The sequence below is a fragment of the Myxine glutinosa genome, chromosome 13, assembly GCF_964187855.1.
Source record: "Myxine glutinosa chromosome 13, kmMyxGlut1.1, whole genome shotgun sequence".
NCBI classification, from domain to species: Eukaryota; Metazoa; Chordata; class Myxini; order Myxiniformes; family Myxinidae; genus Myxine; species Myxine glutinosa.
Window position 1 is genome coordinate 193,016 of NC_136273.1, and position 21,985 is coordinate 215,000.

Consider the following 21,985-nt stretch of genomic DNA (forward strand, 5'->3'; position numbering starts at 1 on the left):
CGTCCGATCGTCGTTGTCTTTTCCCCATTGAATATCGGTGGCACGATATAGGAACCGCTCAGAATCGGGCTTAGTCCTTTTGTTAACGGCCTGAGTCGTGGCTCGCTTCGCTCGGCGTGTCCATTACAGCCGCGGCTCGGGCGGGGCCCATTTCCTCGCTTACCGGAAGGCACTGGTAATTAGGTAATAGGAACAATTGGCCTACCACCCTATTCAGCGCTGACCGTAAGTGACGTCATAGCTCCAGGACCGGAGACAGCCAGCTTAATAGACGAGGGGATTAACCCCCCCTCGGTAAGGGGAGTGCCGTACTCCGAGATCCGTAACAATATCAAATAAGAATTATCTCAAATGTCAAATAAAATTAAATAAGAACACACAATTGGAAAACTATTTTTGTCCAATTTCAACTATTTTGACAGAGTCTGGTTTTATCAACAGTTTATATTTGAGACATTCCCCCCCCACCCCCCAAAAAGGGGAGTTGTGTGGCATAGTGTATGCACACTCGCCTATCAGCTATGTGGCCTGGATTTGAATCCCATCCCAGACAGGATGGCCCAGTGGTACGCACACTCGCCTATCAGCTATGTGGCCTGGGTTTGAATCCCATCCCAGACAGGATGGCCTCGTGATACGCACACTCGCATATCAGCTATGTGGCCTGGGTTTGAATCCCATCCCAGACAGGATGGCCTAGTGGTACGCACACTCGCCTATCAGCTGTATGGCCTGGGTTTGAATCCCATCCCGGACAGGATGGCCTAGTGGTACGCACACTCGCCTATCAGCTTCGCCTATCAGCTGTATGGCCTGGGTTTGAATCCCACCCTAGACAGGATGGCCCAGTGGTACGCACACTTGCCTATCAGCTGTATGGCCTGGGTTTGAATCCCATCCCAAACAGGATGGCCTCGTGGTATGCACACTCGCCTACCAGCTGTATGGCCTGGGTTTCAATCTCATCCCGGACAGGATGGCCTAGTGGTATGCACACTCGCCTATCAGCTATGTGGCCTGGGTTTGAATCCCATCCCAGACAGGATGGCCTAGTGGTACGCATACTCGCCTATCAGCTGTATGGCCTGGGTTTGAAACCCATCCCAAACAGGATGGCCTCGTGGTACGCACACTCGCCTATCAGCTGTATGGCCTGGGTTTGAATCCCATCCCAGACAGGATGGCCTAGTGGTACGCACACTCGCCTATCAGCTGTATGGCCTGGGTTTGAATCCCATCCCAAACAGGATGGCCTCGTGGTACGCACACCCGCCTATCAGCTGTATGGTCTGGGTTTGAATCCCATCCCAGACAGGATGGCCTTATGGTATGCACACTCGCCTATCAGCTGTATGGCCTCGGTTTGAATCCCATCCCAGCTATGATCTCGGTGTTCACAGGCAGGGTGATTCATCAATGTGTGCCTTCCCTCGGGTGGATGTTAAACCTCCAGGATGTACTCTCTGCCAGAATTAGCTGGTAGAAGTTAAATATCCCAACGTATCCTTCACAAAAAGTATGTGAGCTATCTCCGGCACCATGAACAAATTCCAAAGTCCAGCCCTAACCTAGAGAGGGCGTTGTTTCAGTGGCAGAGCCATGCCCTCCTCAGCCAATGGTGCCATGCAGCCTTGTGCTACATACGAACAAAGAAGAAGAAGACAAGAAGAACAAAAGAAGAAGAAGAGGAAGAAGAAGATAGTCTGTGTGAGGTATAAAAACTAACACCAAAAGGTGGAGATGTCACAGTAAAGGTAGGTACCAAGAAACGTACCTTGAGGGAGCAGGCAGCATTCATGAGGGATCGTGTGCTCTCCTCCGTGCGGTATCTTTTGGGAAGTTGAACCCGGAAGAACTTGAGGGAGCCTTCAAAGTCTAGTTGGAGAAGGTCCTCGCGAGAGGACTTCAAGTGGTGGGAGTCCATGAAGGAAGGTGGATAAGGGTGGAGTCCATGAAGGAAGGTGGATAAGGGTGGAGTCCATGAAGGAGGGTGGATAAGGGTGGAGTCCATGAAGGAAAGTGAATAAGGGATCATGTGTCACGATCCAGTTAGGATTGAAATGGGTGTAAATTAACATGGTTATAAATGAAGATTAAGGAGAGGGGAGTGAGTGAGGAAATGAGAATTTCAATGATATGGAAATTTAGTGTTAAAGCGATGAATGAATGAAACATTACATACAGGTTATTCAGGTAGAAGGTGGTCAGGCCGAATTATCAATTTGGTTCCCCCAAAATTGTAACACCAATGTATACCTTGTTTAACCTAAATATGTACCATGGTTCTCCCATTATTGTAACACTAATGTATACCTTGTTTAACCTAAATATGTATCATGGTTCTCCCATCATTGTAACACTAATTTATACCTTGTTTAACCGAAATATGTACCATGGTTCTCCCATCATTGTAACACTAATTTATACCTTGTTTAACCTAAATATGTACCAAGGTTCTCCCATTATTGTAACACTAATGTATACCTTGCTTCACCTAAATATGTACAATGGTCCTCCCATCATTGAAACACTAATGTATACCTTGTTTAACCTAAATACAGTCACGTGAAAAAGTAAGTACACCCCATGTAAAGTTTTGACTTTTTCAACATATTTCAACATACAGCTATTTGATCTTCATTTCAACAATATTGATAGATAAAGGTGATATAATATAACAAATATCATGAAACATTTACATTTTGTAGTCCATTGCATAATTTAAATAAACATAAATGCAAATTTCGCATGTGGAAAAAGAAAGTACACCCTTGGCTCTAATAGGTGGTATTGTCCCCTTTGGCAGAAACAACCTCAAATAGGCGTTTCTTATAACTGTCTACCAATCTCTGACATCGACTGGGAGAAATTTTTGACCACTCCTCCATGCAGAATTCTTTCAGCTGTGCGATGTTTGAGGGGTTTCTTGCATGCACAGCTCGTTTCAAATCCCCCCACAACATCTCGATGGGATTTAGATCCGGGCTTTGACTTGGCCATTCCAGAACCCTCCATTTATTTATTTTCAGCCATTCCTTGGTGGATTTACTGGTATGTTTAGGGTCATTGTCATGTTGCAAGGTCCACTGTCGGTTGAGCTTCAACTCTCCGACAGATGGCCTCACATTATCCTCAAGCACCCTCTGGGACAATGAAGAATTCAGAGTGGATTCTATGATGGTGAGCTGCCCAGGCCCTGATGCAACAAAGCTGCCCCAAACCATAATATTTCCACCACCATGCTTTACAGTTGGTATCAGGTTCTTGTGGTCAAATGCTGTCTTTGGTTTTTGCCAAACATGTCTTCTGGTACTGTGGCCAAATTGCTCTACCTTTGCCTCATCTGTCCAGAGCACATTGTTCCAGAAGTGCTGGTCTTTGCCTCGGTGTTCATTGGCAAACTTTAGTCTTGCCCTGAGGTTCTTTCTGGACAGCAAAGGTTTCCTCCTGGCACACGTCCCATGTAGATGAAATTTGTGCAGCCTCTTTCTAATGGTAGACTCGTGCACTTTGCCATCAACAGTGGCAAGAGCTACCTGTAGGTGCCGTGATGACATTCTGGGGTTCTTAGAGACTTCTTTCAGCATCTTGCGGTCTGCTCTCGGGCTGAACTTTCTGTGGCGGCCTGGCCTGAACAAGTTGGCAGTTGTTTGGAATCTTCTCCACTTGTAGATGATCTTCCGGACAGTCGAATGATTGATTTCAAATTGTTTGGAGATCTTTTTAAATCCCTTCCCAGACTCGTTGGCTTCTATAACCTTCTTTCTGAAGGCCCCAGAGAGCTCTTTTGATCTAGGCATGGCGACGCCGCACACTTCAACAACAAAGAGCAAACCAAACTAAATGTCTGAGGTTTAAATAAGATAGGTTCCTCCAAGATCCTCTCTAACGATGTTCTAATCATTTGCACCTGAGCTGGTGCACCTGATCTAATTTTAGGTATTTGAAGTAGTGATAAATGTAGGGGTGTACTTTATTTTTCCACATGCGAAATTTGCATTTATGTTTATTTAAATTATACAATGGACGACAAAATGTAAATGTTTCATGATATTTGTTATATTATATCACCTTTATCTATCAATGTTGTTGAAATGAAGATCAAATAGCTGTATGTTGAAATATGTTGAAAAAGTCAAAACTTTACATGGGGTGTACTTACTTTTTCATGTGACTGTATGTACCATGGTTCTCCCATTGTTGCAACACTAATGTATACCGTGTTTAACCTAAATATGTACCATGGTTCTCCAATTATTGTAACACTAATGTATACCTTGTTTAACCTAAATATGTACCATGGTTCTCCCATTGTTGTAACACTAATGTATACCTTGTTTAACCAAAATATGTACCATTGTTCTCCCATTATTGTAACACTAATGTATCACCTTGTTTAACCTAAATATGTACCATGGTTCTCCCATTATTGTAATGTATACCTTGTTTAACCTAAATATGTACCATAGTTCTCCCATTATTGTAACACTAATGTTTACCTTGTTTAACCTAAATATGTACCATGGTTCTCCTATTATTGTAATTTATACCTTGTTTAACCTAAATATGTACCATGGTTCTCCCATTATTGTAATTTATACCTTGTTTAACCGAAATATGTACCATGGTTCTCCCATTATTGCAACACTAATGAAGTGTACCATGGTTCTCCCATTATTGTAATTTATACCTTGTTTAACCGAAATATGTACCATGGTTCTCACATTATTGCAACACTAATGAAGTGTACCATGGTTCTCCCATTATTGTAATTTATACCTTGTTTAACCGAAATATGTACCATGGTTCTCACATTATTGCAACACTAACTCTTTCACGAGCCTCGATTCAGTATACAAAAAAAAAAAAAAAAAAAAAACCTTGTTTAACATAAACATGTACAATAGTTCTCCCATTATTGTAACACTAATTTATACCTTGTTTAACATAAATATGTACCATGGTTCTCCCATCATTGTATCACTAATGTATACCTTGTTTAACCTAAATATGTGCCATGGTTCTCCCATTATTGTAACACTAATGTATAAGTTGTTTAACCTATATAGGTACCATGGTTCTCCCATCATTGTAGCACTAATGTATACCTTGTTTAACCTAAATATGTGCCATGGTTCTCCCATTATTGTAACACTAATGTATAAGTTGTTTAACCTATATAGGTACCATGGTTCTCCCATTGTTGCAACAGTAATGTACACCTTGTTTAACATAAATATGCACCATGGTTATCCCATTATTGTAATGTATACCTTGCTTCACATAAATATGTACCATGGTTCTCCCATTATTGTAACACTAATTTATACTTTGTTTAACATAAATATGTACCATGGTTCTCCCATTATTGTAACACTAATTTATACCTTGTTCAACATAAATACGTACCATGGTTCTCCCATTATTGTAACACTAATTTATACCTTGTTCAACATAAATATGTACCATGGTTCTCCCATTATTGTAACACTAATGTATACCTTGTTCAACCTAAATATGTACCATGGTTCTCCCATTATTGTAAAACTAATTTATATCCATCGCAATCAAGTGTTGCCATTGTTATAATTTGAAGAGAGTGCAGACAATTTTGAAATGCTTCCACGAACTAATGGAAATTGGTTGATTACAATAATTGGTAAAACTTTTAAATTAGTGACACATTTTGTTTTCTACAAAAAGGAATAAATAAATAAAAACCTATTTCAGTTGCTCTGTAATTTTTGTTCCAAATTCCATGAGTAAAAGTTCGGGTTTAGCGGAATTTACACGCTCCTTGTTTCTCCATATCATGTGAAATAATGAATCTGTTGAAGAGGCAATTTTGCTCGACTTTTGTTGTTCGACAATTGAAATATATGATTGAATAAAATTAATAAATCACATCTCAAAATGGATTACTCTTTTATTTCCCCATCTGTGATTTTCTTTCATTTGTCCCACCGTGACCCACCATATCACACCATGTTACAACGTGTCCCACCGCATCGCACTGCCACCCACACGCACGCACGCACACACACACACACACACACACACACACACACACACACACACACATTAATTAAATAAAAAAGATTCTCTCCCTCCTCATGTGAATGAATGAAAAATTGTGAGAAAGACAAAGCAAAAAAAAAAAAGAGAGATCACCTTGAGAAGAGCCAGGGCCACATTAAAGATGACGTTGAGACCCTGTGGGGGGAAACACCTGCATTTAACATCACGATGGTCCAGGTGAATTCGTATTTTCACCTTCTCGGATTAAATGCTGATTTTTCATTGCAACAGTGAAATGGTTAAAAAAAAAGATTGGTTATGAAATCCAAATCCAAATCCAAACCAGTTTTATAAAGCAATGTAATTACAGACACCTTCGTGTGGTTCGGATGAGCAATGATGAAGTGTTTGACTTGTTCAATAAAACATCTTGTACCTCGAGGGGTAAAACAAATAAATAAATATGAAAAGATTTTGATGTTGCGTTGTTTCATCCAAAGCTTGTTTAAAGGTATAGGTACCTCAAGCAGAAGGAGGTCTATAATGTGGAAGACCATGGAGAGAGGGAATTTGGCCGTAAAGAGAGTGAGAAACCATTGCGAGGCGTACATGTGGGCCTCCAGGCCTACTGCTTCAAAATGGCTGTGTACATCTGGAAGTTGCTCCTGAGAAATTGTGACAAGAGATTAAATGAATGAGGAAAAGTCGGTACGTTTTGGGATAAACATGATGTTGTGCTTTGGGTTCATCTATATCTGTATTATAAAAGGAGCCGTGCCTGTGTGTTTGTTTGTTTGTTTGTCGTGTTATAACTTGAGAACGGATTAACGGATTTCAATAAATCCAACGACGATGGATTCGGGTAACTCCCCTGGAATGTTTGTGATCCCCCCCAAAAAAAAAAATTGGGTACATGAACACACGTATCAAAACTACAAATGCCAACCCGTGACGTTGGTTATCCCTGCACAGAGAGCAGGATCTCCCAGGAATCCTTCTTTGTTAACTTGAGATCGGATTTCAATGACACCACTCTCAGGAAGTAAACATAACCACTTATACCTCTCCCTACAAAGATGTTTTATCAACCACGTTGATTCCAAATCTCCACGAATCTCTACGAATCCAAATCATACTCATCTATATTAAAAATAAAAAATAAAAATAAGAAACTCCTCCTTCATCTTCTTCTTCACATATAATAATGCCAAGCCTCATTCAATCCCGTTTATCATATCGATTAGATTCAGCAAACGTTGCTATATATTCCAGAGTTTTTCTTTCAACATTTCCATTTTAATATCGCCCTATCAAACAGCATTTCCGAATATACACCGCCTATTAAAGCATCACAAAGCAGGTCACTCTACAATCTACTTGCAACACAAAAACAATTGGTGTTTCCATCAGCGAAGCGACGGCTCTTAGATTCTAGTAATAATTAATAGGGGCTCGTTCATCCGTCCTCCATCTGCCTGTGTGTAACATTCCCTTCCACCCATTGGTTAGACAATTCGCATTACTCCACCCACAATTTCAACCTGAAAGATCATGCGGCCACCCTGCTGGTGCATACTGCAAGTGAAGCCAAAAACATCTTCGGAGTTGTCATTTTCACAATCGCCATGCCCTGCCGAAAAGTTTTTCCTTCAGTGTAAAATGACCAAAGCGATAGGCCTCAGCGATCAAGGCAGCAGTCTGTTGTCTATACACCACCCAAATAACTATGTGGCATTCTTTCAAGCAGAGCTTTTACTGCAGAGGTTCCGTAGGTCCTTGTTATTATTTCCAATTATTTTCTCTTCAACGACTCGACCAGGGACCATAAAACCTGTTGTAAAAAATCAGAGATACAACATTGTCTCAGATCATGAGTTTAATCTGAATCGATCCCTAGCAATACCTGTAAAAAGAATCAGCGAATATCATATCAGTACTCCGCATTCATCTGAATCTGTAATGGGCAATGGGTTTACAATCGAGCACAAGCAAGCTTTGAACAAAGTGGTTGTACGTACCATCTAATTATGCACCTATGTAACACACAATAAATGTCACAGGAATGATCGCTGCGCTGAATGTCAGAGATCTTTATAACTGCCGCGCAGTGGACATAAGTCGCACGACACCTGGGTTCAGACTTAGACACAATTTCACGACATTCTCCCCGGCGTTAAAACTTCACTATCCCGAGTGGTGAGAACCAAGCTAGCAAGCTATGTCGCAGTATAGGAAACTTCAGTTAGCAGCAAGTTAATCAATTCATGTTAATCCCAGCCGTAGCGAACGGGATGGCGAATTTCTCTTCCGGTGCGCGTTCAATACGCGTCAGGGGCTTCAACCGCGAGTCCGAATTCACCCACGTTGGGATAACCGCCTATCTCTGGTGACGGCGGCGGCACCTCAATGTCGATCGGATCGGGCGCGTGTGGGGGCGGGGTTGACGGCGAATTCCCCATCAACGTATTCCCCGGGCTGATCTCCGGCCGAGCGGTATCCCCGCACGGAGCAAGCTGATGCACCGAAACTGTAGACTCGCGTCCATTTGGCAGCAGCACTTGAGCGTGCTCGGGATTGGCTTGGAGAATATGAACCTTGTCGTCGAGCGGGTCGTATTTACTCGTGCGAACCACGCGTCTGAGGAAAGCTGGTCCGGGCTCAGCAAGCCAACCCGGCAAAGGTCGGACTGCACCTGAACGGCGCGAGTAACGAAACAGACGATCGTGAGGAGTTTGATTAGTAGCGGTGCACAATAAAGTCCTGATCGTGTTTAACGCCCGGTGTACCATCCAGATCCATCGGTCCAGGCCTAGTCCGCGGGTCTTAAGGCCCAGAATAATGGCCTTCCATATAATGCCATTAAATCTTTCCACCTGACCGTTCGCCTGTGGCCTGTATGGAGTAGCATAGCTAGAAGTGATATTTCGCTGGAGCAAAAAGGTTCTCACATCTTGGGACAGAAACACAGCACCTCGATCGGTATGTACATAGGCTGGATTCCCGAACATGGAAAACAAAATCTGCAGACACCGGATAACCGTCCCAGCGGACATATCGCTGCACGGGAAAGCAAAAGGGAATCTAGAGAATTCGTCAACTATCGTGAGAAGGTAGCGAGAGCTACCCGAAGCCGGTAGGCTAGGACTAGCAGGTAGACTCGAAACCGGTAGGGGCCCGTTGAAGTCCATAGCCAATCTCTCCCATGGCCGAGTAGCCTGGATCAGTGTACCCATCTGTGGTTTGTGGAAACGAGGTTTGAGTTCCGCACAAACGGAACAAGTGCGATATAGCTGACGAATGTCCTCAACAGAGTAGGGCAAATTGCGACTGTGCACATCGAGTCACGCCGGGATGGCACAACGTTTCATGAAGAACACGCAGATCCTCAAAGGAGGTGAGACTCGCACATACCGCTGGTCGTGATAATGCGTCCGCTGCGAGATTATCCCGCCCGGGAGATACTTGATGCTGTAGCAATAATCTGCTAATTCTATTCTCCACCGAGTGATTTTCTCGTTTTTAATGCGCTGGGCATGGTGAGTGTCATACATGAAAGCGACACTTTGCTGATCAGTAATGACCTCAAAACGTTTGCCAAGCAAATATGGCCTCCAACGCCTAATAGACTCAACTATAGCATACGCTTCTTTTTCAACAGATGAGTGACGTTTCTCTGCGGAGGAGAGAGTCCTTGAAAAGAAGGCCACAGGTTGCCCCCCATTGAGAGAGCGTGGCAGCTATCGCGTGGTCCGATGCATCGCTTTCCAAAACAAAGAGCATGTTTTCATCTATAGAGGACACAGCGGCGCCAGCTATGTCTGACTTCAGTCCATGGAAAGCTACCTTGGCGGCATGACACATGGGGAACACTTTGCAAACCACAAGGGGACGGAGCTTTTCAGAAAGATTTTGGACCCACTTTGAATAATGTGCAAATAGCCTGAGGCCTCACTTCAAAGAAGCACGATCATATGGCGGGGCCATGTCGAGCAAGGGTTGCAGTCGCTCTTTGTCTGGGGTGATAATGCCCTGGGTCACGCTGTACCCCAGGAGATCTATCGTTCGAGCCGAATAGCGACATTTATCCTCATTCAGAGTCAGCCGGTACTTGCACGCAACCTTGAGGAAGTGCTGCAGATTAGCATCATGATGAGCTTGATCGTACCCACAAACTGTTAGGTTGTCAAGGTAAACAAAGACATCTGTTAAGTGTTCCTTAGCAATTATGTCATCTATGGCCCTCTGGAAGCATGAACCCATTTGTGACTCCAAAAGGCAAATGAGTGAACTGGTCCAACCTCTGTCCGGATTCAAACCCGGCCGGTGTAGATGCGACCGGCCCCCGCAGTTGGAATTTGATGATATGCGCTTTGGAGATCTAAAGTGCTGTACACCGAATACTGTGCCACCTGTCGGACCAGGAAATCCAATCCTGGGAGGGGGTAGGCATCCAATTCCGTAAATCTATTAATAGTCTGCGAGTAGTCGATTACCATGCGTTTGCGATGATTTTTGGTCTGGACTACTAAAACTTGGGCTCTCCAAGGCGATCGACTAGGCTCGATTATGCCCTCCTTTAGGAGTCGACTCGTCTCCTCAGCAATAAATTGCGTGTCAGCCCGTGAGTATCATCGCGATTTAATGGCGACCGGCGTGCAGTCAGGAGTCAGATTGGGAAACAGCGTCAGGGGTTCTATTTCCATCCCGGCGAGAGCACATACAGAAAGAGTATTATCACCACCAAATTCCATTTCTAACCGACCATGACGACGGAGAAAATCATGACCAAACAAAACTTCTGCACATAATGTCGGTAAGACCTTTAAATGAACATCCGGAAACATCTGGCCATTGATCACTAGCTTCAGCCGACATTCTCCTTTAATCCGCATCCAAAGGGCTTGGGAAGCCATGAAAATACGGAGCGTTGTCCCGAGAATCGGCCAGCCATGCTTCTGGACGAGGCGCATGTCAACATAGCTATCAGTTGAGCCTGCGTCGATCAAGGCGTTTACCATCTGTCCTTCAATCATAACTGGAACAACAGCGCTGGTCAGTCCGGGCGGCCCGGTAGTTGTCGAGGCATTCAGAGGTGGCAATCGAGCCACGCGCGTGGGCCCGGCACTGGCCAGCATCGAGCGTGGAGCCGACCAAGCCCCGGGATCAGGTCGATTCAGATCAGGTCGAAAGGATCCCAGTCAAGGTCGCACGGGGTGCCGATTGTGCCTCGGGCGGTGAGAGAATCACGGACAGTGTTGAGCGAGTTCGCCGGCCTCGGGACAAGCGGCATACCTTTGCAAAATGGCCTCTCCATGAGCACGAGTGACACGTCGCTTCTCGTGCCGGGCAAACTGACCTCAAATGATTCCGGTTTCTGCAGAAAAAGCACTTAGCGTTACTCCTGGCAGATGGGGCCGCAGCAGCAGCGGCTGTCACGCTCGTGCCTGAAGCCTCGAAAGCGTCCGTTGTCCCCGATTCCAGCGGAGGTTCAGCATCCGTTCGCTCTGCAATAGTAGCACTCTCTGGTCGTTTCTCACCGGTTAAACCTGCAGTGACATACGTGCGACCGTACGCTTCCGATTGTGTCTGCGCCTCGTGCAACACGAGTGCCAACTCATGAGCCTTCTTCAGCATTAGATCCGACGTCTCCAGCAATCTTTGACGTATTATCGGCGAGTAAATCCCTGAAACAAAAGAATCACGCATCAGATCATCACACACTTGTTCGTGCGTCCGAGCTTCAGCTGTACAGTCTTTAGCTAAACGGCGAAGTTCCTGAACGAAGTGGTCGATGGATTCCGAAGGGTCCTGTCGTCGTGAAGCGAGAGTAGACTATGCTCCGAGTCTTAATGTAGATCGGACGTAGGTCCGCTTCGGCGGCGGCGAACATATCGCATTGAGAGATGTACTCATAAACGGAATGGGTCATGTGGGAATTAAGAACAGCTAGCTTGATATCATCCGTGAGATCTGCTTGGGCTCCCAGGTAGCTTGTCAGCAGACGCAACCAGTGTTTGAGCTGGGCAGATGCGTCCGGCGCCTGAGGGTCTCCGCCGAAGATCGGTACTTGTATCAACTTATGAGTCATGACGATCTCGATCAAGACAAGATATGGATTCAGATTAATTGTTGTAAAAATCAGAGATACAACATTGTCTCAGATCATGAGTTTAATCTGAATCGATCCCCAGCAATACCTGTAAAGAGAATCAGCGAATATCATATCAGTACTCAGCATTCATCTGAATCAGTAATGGGTTTACAATCGAGCAGAAGCTAGCCTTGAACAAAGTGGTTGTATACAACAACAACAACAACATGCATTTTAAGGCCATTTTCCCTGCTAGAGTGGGGGTTAGCCTTGCGGTCCCCATGACAATCTTCTCCATTTTGCCCTATTTTCTGCATCTCTCCTTGTTAACCCCCTTGCCCGCATTTCTTCTTCCACCATCTTTAGCCAAGTCTTTCTCGGTCTTCCCCGTCCTCTACTTCCTTCTACATCAATTTCCATCACTCTTCTCAACCAGTCACTTTCATCCTTCCTCAACACATGACCAAACCATCTCAGCCTGTTCCTCTTCACAGCATCAATCACAGGCAATATTCCCATCATCTTTCGCAATTCATAATTTGTCTTCCTCTCTCTCAACGATACTCCGCACATCCATCGAACCATTCGCATTTCCACCCTTTCCAGCCTTCGTTGCTGCTCTACGTTCATTACCCATGTCTCGCTCCCATAAATCATAACACTTCTCACACATGCAGCATACACCTTTCCCTTAAGCTTCAGCGACACTCTCCTCCTCATCAGCACGCCACTCAGTTCCCGAAACTTCTTCCATGCACATCTCACTCGAGCAGCCGTTGCCGAGTCTGATCCACCTTCTCCATTCAGCATGCCTCCGAGGTAGCAAAATGTTTTCACACCTTCCAGCTTCACGCCGTCTCCAAGATCCAACTCAACATTTCCTCCATCTGCAGCTCCCTCTGTGCACACCTTACATTTGAATGTAGCTGCCACACTGGTAAATGACCCTCTCAGACCACTACATTTTTGATGAACCCACTCAGCGCACATTGTACATTGAATGGAGTTCACTCCGACACCCTTCCTGCACACAGCACACGGCCACTTCCCAGTTATTTCCACCTCACCACATGCTTTACCACTTGCCATCACCTTCGTCTTTCCCATATTCACCTTCAGACCTTTTGTCTCCATACATTCCTTCCACTTGTTCATCTTTTCCTTCAGTCCATCCATACTTTCTGCAATCAGCACCAGATCATCTGCATACAACAACTCCCACGGAAAACCCTCCTTTACGTTCTGAGCCAGCACCTCCATCACAGCTACAAATAGTAGTGGACTTAGTACCGACCCCTGATGCACTCCCACCTTCACCTCAAACTCACCACTGTTCCCGTCCTTCGTCCTTACAGCTATGTATTTCCCGTCCTGGTTGTATGTACCATCTAATTATGCACCTACGTAACACACAATAAATGTCACAGGAATGATCGCTGCGCTGAATGTCAGAGATCTTTATAACTGCCGCACAGTGGACATAAGTCGCATGACACCTGGGTTCAGACGTCGACACAATTTCACGACAAAACCCATGTCATAATATAAAGGTCTTTGCTCAAGGACTTCCGGGGATCTCCCGACATTGTGAAAGAAAACATCCATCATTATTTACTTTTAACAATGTGTTCTTTCAAAGGGTAAAACAAATGCTCAGACCACCTCAACTCAAATCTATCTCTTGATACCCTACAAAATAGATATGATGTGTCTTTTTCCAAATTGCGGTTTATAAAGAATGTAATTTTGTGATTAAAAATCGAAATCTTCTTCTTCATGCTTACCGTGACATCACACCTGAGAGTTGAGCACAACTTTCGTATTGTCTACGGGTTACATCGTGACAATTTAACTCAAACGGCGAATAATTTTCGATTTTCCACAAATATGCCTTGTCGATAGGTCCTTGGCGCCTGTAGTAATATAAATCAAGATGGTTTCATGCAACACCAATGGCCGAAAGGGGATACGTTTGCCAAAAATTGGACAAGGTTTGTCCGAAATATCCTAGTGTGGATCGGGCCGACAAAATGTTCACTTTTCTGCTCGTTACATTTTACAGAGCACTGTTATGAAACAACAGAGATGGCTATATGCAGTCATGTGAAAAGGTAAGTACACCCCATGTAAAGTTTTGACTTTTTCAACATATTTCAACATACAGCTATTTGATCTTCATTTCAACAATATTGACAGATAAAGGTGATATAATATAACAAATATCATGAAACATTTACATTTTGTAGTCCATTGTATAATTTAAATAAACATAAATGCAAATTTCGCATGTGGAAAAAGAAAGTACACCCTTGGCTCTAATAGGTGGTATTGTCCCCTTTGGCAGAAACAACCTCAAATAGGCGTTTCTTATAACTGTCTACCAGTCTATGACATCGACTGGGAGAAATTTTTGCCCACTCCTCCATGCAGAATTCTTTCAGCTGTGCGATGTTTGGGGGGTTTCTTGCATGCACAGCTCGTTTCAAATCCCCCCACAACATGTCGATGGGATTTAGATCCGGGCTTTGACTTGGCCATTCCAGAACCCTCCATTTCTTTCTTTTCAGCCATTCCTTGGTGGATTTACTGGTATGTTTAGGGTCATTGTCATGTTGCAAGGTCCACCTTCGGTTGAGCTTCAAATTTCCGACAGATGGCCTCACATTATCCTCAAGCACCCTCTGGTACAATGAAGAATTCATAGTGGATTCTATGATGGTGAGCTGCCCAGGCCCTGATGCAACAAAGCTGCCCCAAACCATAATATTTCCACCACCATGCTTTACAGTTGTTATCAGGTTCTTGTGGTCAAATGCTGTCTTTGGTTTTCACCAAACATGTCTTCTGGTACTGTGGCCAAATAGCTCGACCTTTGACTCATCTGTCCAGAGCACATTGTTCCAGAAGTGCTGGTCTTTGCCGAGGTGTTCATTGGTGATGACATTCTGATGACATTCTGGGGTTCTTCGAGACTTCTTTCAGAATCTTGCGGTCTGCTCTCGGGCTGAACTTGCTGGGGCGGCCTGGCCTGAACAGATGGCAGTTGTTTGGAATCTTCTCCACTTGTAGATGATCTTCCAGACATTCGAATGATTGATTTCAAATTGTTTGGAGATCTTTTTAAATCCCTTCCCAGACTCGTAGGCATCTATAACCTTCTTTCTGAAGGCCTCAGAGAGCTCTTTTGATCTAGGCATCATGATGCCGTACTCACTTCAACAACAAAGAGCAAACCAAACTAAATGTCTGAGGTTTAAATAAGACAGGTTCCTCCAAGATCCTCTCTAACGATGTTCTAATCATTTGCATCTGAGCTGGTGCACCTGATTCTAATTTTAGGTATTTGAAGTAGTGATAAATGTAGGTGTGTACTTACTTTTTCCACATGCGAAATTTGTATTGATGTTTATTCAAATTATACAATGGACTTCAAAATGTAAATGTTTCATGATATTTGTTATATTATAATATCACCTTTATCTATCAATATTGTTGAAATGAAGATCAAATAGCTGTATGTTGAAATATGTTGAAAAAGTCAAAACTTTACATGGGGTGTACTTACTTTTTCACGTGACTGTATATGGTGGTTAGATTGAGATTGAGAGATTGATGAGACAGGATTGACTGATCCTGTTTCAACTCATCAATTGACAGATTGAGAGATTGACAGATGCTATCCCCACGATTAAGTGGAAGAAACAGCCGTCACTCAAAACTGTAAGCCCATCTCTACCGAGCTACCAGCAGATGTACTCGGGTGACTTGAGCACCTGTGTTGGCCTGCCTGCGACTGATCTCATCTCGCCATCACCCCACAACTCACCCATTCCCCTCCAATGTGGCGGGACATTGACACGGCATGGACACAGCACGACACGGACATGACGGTGAGACAAGGCATGGGCACGACAGAGCACGACCACAGACATAAGTGGTGTCCCGGGAACTTATGAAACAGGATGATATTAACATACAGGTGTAGAAGTATAAAAACCTCGACAAGCCAGGGGTAGGCGAGTTATTGCAGGCATTCAAATTCAAACTTGTCCCTGATCCTCTAAATTAATAAAATGTAACAATGATGTGTAACTCTCACTCATTTGAACTCTTGCAACCCTGTTTTTCTCTAAGATGGAGATTGGGGAAAAGCAGATATCCTCACGCATGCTAAGGCATATTATCTCAGGGGAACAGTAAGCTCTGTTTATTTTGCAAGACAGCTAGAAATCTCTGTTCATCTGGATTTTACATTCGTGGCCGAGAGAATTGGAGATAACAAAGGAGAATAATCACGAAATGCTGTCATCTCTCTGAACCTTATTCGACCTCTCCCTCTATCATCTTCGACCATAAAAAGCCGTCCAAAAGAACATCGGAGAGGCTCTCGGTTCAGTTCAGGGAGAGGCCCAGAAACAACTTGCTTTCGTCTCCTGGAAAGCAAATCCAACGGAAGGAAATCTCATTTCCTTTCACAAAGCCCGAAACAAGTGTGTGCCCACCCTCAGGAGAGCCAGGAAACAATATCTCTCCGTTCTCAAGACCGAACTCTCTTATCTGTCTCCCTCTTCCAAATCCTGGTGGCGTCTGGTCAAATCTGTTTCTGGTGTTTGTTCCCCCTCCATCCCCTCCCTCACCTCAAATGGCTACAAGGCTGACTCCGCACGTGAAAAAGCTGAATGCCTCAACTCTGTGTTTGCCTCTAAATCTTGTGTCCCAAACCCATCCCTCTCTGTAGCCGCCGTACCCAGTCGTACCCAGCTGCTCCTGGACTCCGTGTCCTTTCCTCCTGACAAGGTGGAAAAGTTTCTGTCAACCCTCGACTCTGATTCTGCAACTGGACCTGACGGCATCAGCCCACGGGTCCTAAAATCCTGTTCTTCTGCTCTTTCACTCCCTCTCTCTGTTCTCTTCACCCTCTCTTTTGCTCAAGGTCAACTGCCATCTGCTTGGAAATCAGCCAACATCACCGCTTTGCACAAAAAGGTGCAAAAACAGATCCTAGCAACTACAGACCAATCAACCTTCTCCCAATTATCAGCAAAGTCATGGAATCCATCATTGCTTCAGATATGAAAACTTTCCTCTTCTCCAATGGCTTGATCTCTGACCATCAATTTGGTTTCAGACCTGGTCACTCTACTCTGGACATGCTGCTTCTGCTTTCTCAACAATGGATGGAGGTCCTCAATGCCAAACAGGAAATTAGAGCTGTCTCCCTTGACATTTCACGTGCCTTCGATACGGTCTGGCACCCCGCTCTGCTCAACAAACTCTCCTCCTTTGGTATCCATGGAAATCTCCACGCATGGCTAGCGGACTTCTTCTCTAGTCGTAGTCAACATGTGGCCCTGAATGGGTTTCTCTCATCTCCTCTTCCTGTTCAGGCTGGAGTTCCCCAAGGCAGTGTTCTGGGCCCTGTGCTTTTATTTTATTTTATCAATGATCTCTCTGACTCTCTTGAAAATCCTCTCTATCTCTTTGCTGACGACTCTACTCTCTGTCGCTCCATTCCTCATCCCTCAGATTGGCAGTCTGCAGCCTCCTCACTCTCTGCAGACCTGGACAAAATCACAGACTGGGCAAACAAGTGGAACATGTCTTTCAATCCTGACAAATCTCACACTCTTATGATGTCTCTCCGAAAAGACCGACTGGACAACCCACCCATCCACTTTCTGAATAATCCTCTCCAATAAGTTCTGTCACTCAAGCTTTTGGGTCTCACTATCTGCCATGATCTTTCCTGGGAAAACCACATTTCAAATCTGGCCTCCAAACCCAGTCGCCGAATGGGCATCCTCCGTCGTGCGAAGTCCTTCCTTGGTACACCTGAGCTCCTCACCACTTACAAGGCTTTCATCCGCAGCTCTATGGAATCCTGCTCTCCCCTCTGGTCTGGTGCTCCTGCCTCACACCTAGCTCGTCTTCACGCTGTTGAAACCAAAGCGTTCAGAATCATTGGAATCTCCCGCGATGAAGCTAACTCCAAGGGCCTTTCACTCACTCAACGCAGGCAGGTTGGTGGTCTTTCCGTCTTCCACCGACTCCTCTCTGGCCTTGCCCCCCCCCCCCCCCAGCTCTCTCTGGGCTCTGTCCCCCAAATATTCCTACAGGTCGCACAAGATCTGCCTGCAACCCTCTTATGGTTAAACTGCCAAAATCAAGGCTTTCTGCTCACCTTCACTCCTTCATTCCTCTTTTCTCCCACCTCTGGAACAAACTCCCTCACTCTCTTCAATCCCACTCCACCCTCCAGGTCTTTAAAACAGCTGTTCACCACCATCTCTTATCTTCCCCCATCCAAAACCTTGATCTTTTCTACCCCCGCTAATTTCACCCAAAATCCTACACTTTTTTTTTTTTTTGAAATAGCAACTTCTGTCCTGGAAGTCCTTGGTCCCCTTGTGTTTTATACCTCCCCCCGCCCCCCTCCTTCCCACGCCTCCTCCCCCAAGGCCTCTCCCTCCCACACTTCTCCCTGCTCTCAAATGTTGTGTTTGTGTGCTTCCCCTTCTCTCCCCATCTTGTCTTCCGCTCCCTCTTTTCATATATTTTGTTTGTCTGGTTGATTTGTTTGTGAAATAAATGTTAGCTCTTTCACGAGCCTCGATTCAGTATACAAAAAAAAAAGAAAAAAAAAAGTTGTATGCATGAAATCTAGTGTGTTGAGCCTGCGTGATGATTGAGAGGCTCTCGGTTAAATTGCATGTTTGAATGTAGAGTACTGAGCCGGCGTGGTGATTACATTTTATTCGTGTATGTGTTACTCTGAATTGAAGCGTGTTTTTGTCGTACCTTTGGTATCAGTGAATTGAGGACACCCACGTGTTATTAAAATCAGCAGATGGTACTTCTGAACAAGCTTGGACAATTAATTACCGAGTCTTGTCAAACATTAAAGACTAAATTAATTAATTTCCTAACACAGGACACCGTTCAGCCAGTCACAGTTTGTCGGTGGTGTCCGATTGTGCCTGAGCAGTGTCCGTGCTCTGTAGTGTCCGTGCTGTGTTGTGCCGTATTTCTTCTGGAGTTATATAACTGATTTATCAATTAATACAAAATCCATAATAAATGGTCAGTTGAATGGAAAAACATAACCTACCAATCTGTAGTGAACATCCAACGGTGTTTTCATCTTCACTAACACTTTTGTTGTCGCCATGTTCATCTGAATCGCTCAAATAGGCTCGAAACAATATGGTTCCATTATTCCAGCCTGGTGTTGGCTTAGCGGTTAGGGTGCCGGCTTGGGATCCTAGGATCCTGGGTTCGAATCCCGGTCGATCGCTAAATTAACACCAGGGGGGTTGACTCAGCCTGTCATCCTTCTGAGGTCGGCAAATTGAGTACAAGCTTGCTGGGATGAATGATCCCGGTGTGTACCCCGGTTTAGAATAGGTACACCGTATCCCTGCGCATCGTAAGAGGCGACTAAGGGTTGGCACCAGGAAGGGCATCCGGCCATAAAAACATTGCCTCAAACAGGGAACCATGATTGTCATGGGACCCGCAAGGCTAACCCCCGCTCTAGCGGGGAAAATGGCCTTAAAACGATCATTCAGTTTCATTCATTCATTCATGAATTCATTCATTCATTCCCCCAAAAGCGTTTCCATCACTAATTTTGTCTCCAATAGTTTCTTCAAAATCTCACTGATCAGTTTCAACATACTGAGAACCTTCAGAGTTGCTAATGACGATGGATTCAGTTTCGGAACGCGAGCTCGACATGCACTGCTTCTCGATGTAATCTGCCATTTGGAACAAGGTGGGCATTATGAGTGCGACGTCACTGGCGAAAATCAAAAATTGACGTCAGGGCTTTTTTGTCACTTTATGATTTGCAAAAATATATCAAAAACAATTTCCCTTCAAATTAGTTTCTATGATTGATGATTTTCAATAGTTTTCAGGAAAAAAGAAGAATTGCATTTTGGTTCTCCTTTAACCATGCATCAGGAAGATGATAATTGGTTTTGGATCTCATGGGCAATCGACAGTGGCAATTTCATGTTCATGAGGTTTCTGCATATTTCACGGGATTGTGAGTTGAACAGGTGACCGTGCCAGGCCCATGATATCTAGGAGCCATACGATCGTGGTTTCTGCAAAGTCGGTGATAGCATGAAAGGGCAAGGGAAACAGTTAAATATTCTGCTGTTTTGATGAGGTAACGAAGAAATATGTAATGATCGATGTGGGAATGCACATTTGCTTTTATGAGCACCTCCATGAAAGGAGGAGGTTGAGGAGAGGAGGACAGAGTTGGGGTTGGGAGGGGTGGGAGCGAGCAATGATGGGACAGAGTTGGGAGGGGTAGGTTGAGGCCTTGTGGGGAGCGGTGAGGACTTTCTATGGGGGGTGGTGGAGTTGGGTTGAGGAGTTGTGATGGAGGGTGGGAAAAGGGTTTGAAGGCTTGGAGTGGGGATGGGGTTGACGCCTTAGGGTTGGGACGGAGAGGAGGGAGGACTCGGGGTTGGGAGGGGAGGTTGAGGACTTGGGGTTGGGAGGGTTATGGGAGAGTTGAGGACATTGGGTTGAGAGAGTTAGGGAAGAGTTGAGGACTTTGGGTTGGGAGGGTTAGGGGAGAGTTGAGGACTTGGGGTTGAGAGAGTTATGGGAGAGTTGAGGACTTGAGGTTGAGAGAGATAGGGGAGAGTTGAGTACTTGGGCTGAGAGGGTTCAGGGAGAGTTGAGGCCTTGGGGTTGGGAGGGTTAGGGGAGTGTTGAGGACTTGGGGTTGGGAGGGTTAGGGAAAAGTTGAGGACACTGGGTTGAGAGAGTTAGGGAAGGGTTGAGGACTTTGGGTTGGGAGGGTTCGGGGAGAGTTGAGGACTTGGGATTGAGAGAGTTAGGGGAGAGTTGAGGACTTGAGGTTGAGAGAGATAGGGGAGAGTTGAGTACTTGGGCTGAGAGGGTTAGGGGAGAGTTGAGGACTTGGGGTTGGGAGGGTTTGGGGAGTGGTGAGGATTTTTTGTGGGGGGAGGTGGAGTTGGATTGAGGAGTTGTGATGGAGGGTTGGAAGAATGTTTGAAGGCTTGTAGTGGAGTTTGGAGGAGGAGGGGGAGGAGGAGGAGGAGGAGGGAGGACTTGCGGTTGGGGGGGGGGGTTATGGGAGGGTTGAGGACTTGGGGTTGGGAGGAGAGGTTGAGGACTTGGGGTTGGGAGGGTTATGGAGGAGTTGAGGACTTGAGGTTGGGAGGTATAGGGGAGAGTTGAGGCCTTGAGGTTGGGAGGGTTAGGGGAGAGTTGAGGACATGAGGTTGGGAGGGTTAGGGGAAGGGTTGAGGACTTGAGGTTGGGAGGCTTAGGGGAGAGTTGAGGACTTGAGGTTGGGAGGCTGAGGGGAGAGTTGAGGACTTGAGGTTGTGAGGGTTAGGGGAGAGTTTAGGACTGGAGGTTGGGAGGGTTAAGGGAGAGTTGAGGAAATGAGGTTGGGAGGGTTAGGGTAGAGTCCCTTTATACAGAGAGTTACGACATGACGATCTGGAAAAATACGGTCACGTGACTCAGGGAGCCATTTTGGGGCCAAATTCGCGTTCGCTTAACTACTCGCATTCGCGTGTTATGCAAGTACAATCGATTCGACTACCTACGGAAGCCTTAGTTCACTGAAAATGCCGGGTTGTTGTGCATTTGGATGCACAAATAGACATGACGAGGGTTTCAAGATGTACAGATTCCCTTCAGATCCCAATAGACGTAAAATATGGGAGAATAAAGTCAGCCGTGTAGGCTGGAAGCTTCGTCTTCAAAGCTTTGCGAGGCAGGTCAAGTTACTGTTCAGTCCCGTTCAGAAAGTAAAGTGAATTATTTAACTTTCACCTTATAGAGACTACAAGTAATTCCCGCAACAAGTAGTCAATAGCT

At 45.1% G+C, this 21,985-nt stretch overlaps 1 protein-coding gene across 1 annotated transcript in view; it reads right to left on the reverse strand.

Moving 5' to 3' along the window:
* Positions 1-21,985, reverse strand: part of LOC137414735 (rab GTPase-activating protein 1-like) — a 370,611-nt gene that overhangs the window by 109,696 nt on the left and 238,930 nt on the right. Inside the window, exons 16-18 of the mRNA XM_078766930.1 lie at positions 6,540-6,683; positions 6,172-6,213; positions 1,775-1,903 (exon numbers count right to left, since the gene is read on the reverse strand). Coding sequence (XP_078623056.1) covers positions 1,775-1,903; positions 6,172-6,213; positions 6,540-6,683 — 315 coding nt within the window. The remainder of the gene's footprint in view (positions 1-1,774; positions 1,904-6,171; positions 6,214-6,539; positions 6,684-21,985) is intronic.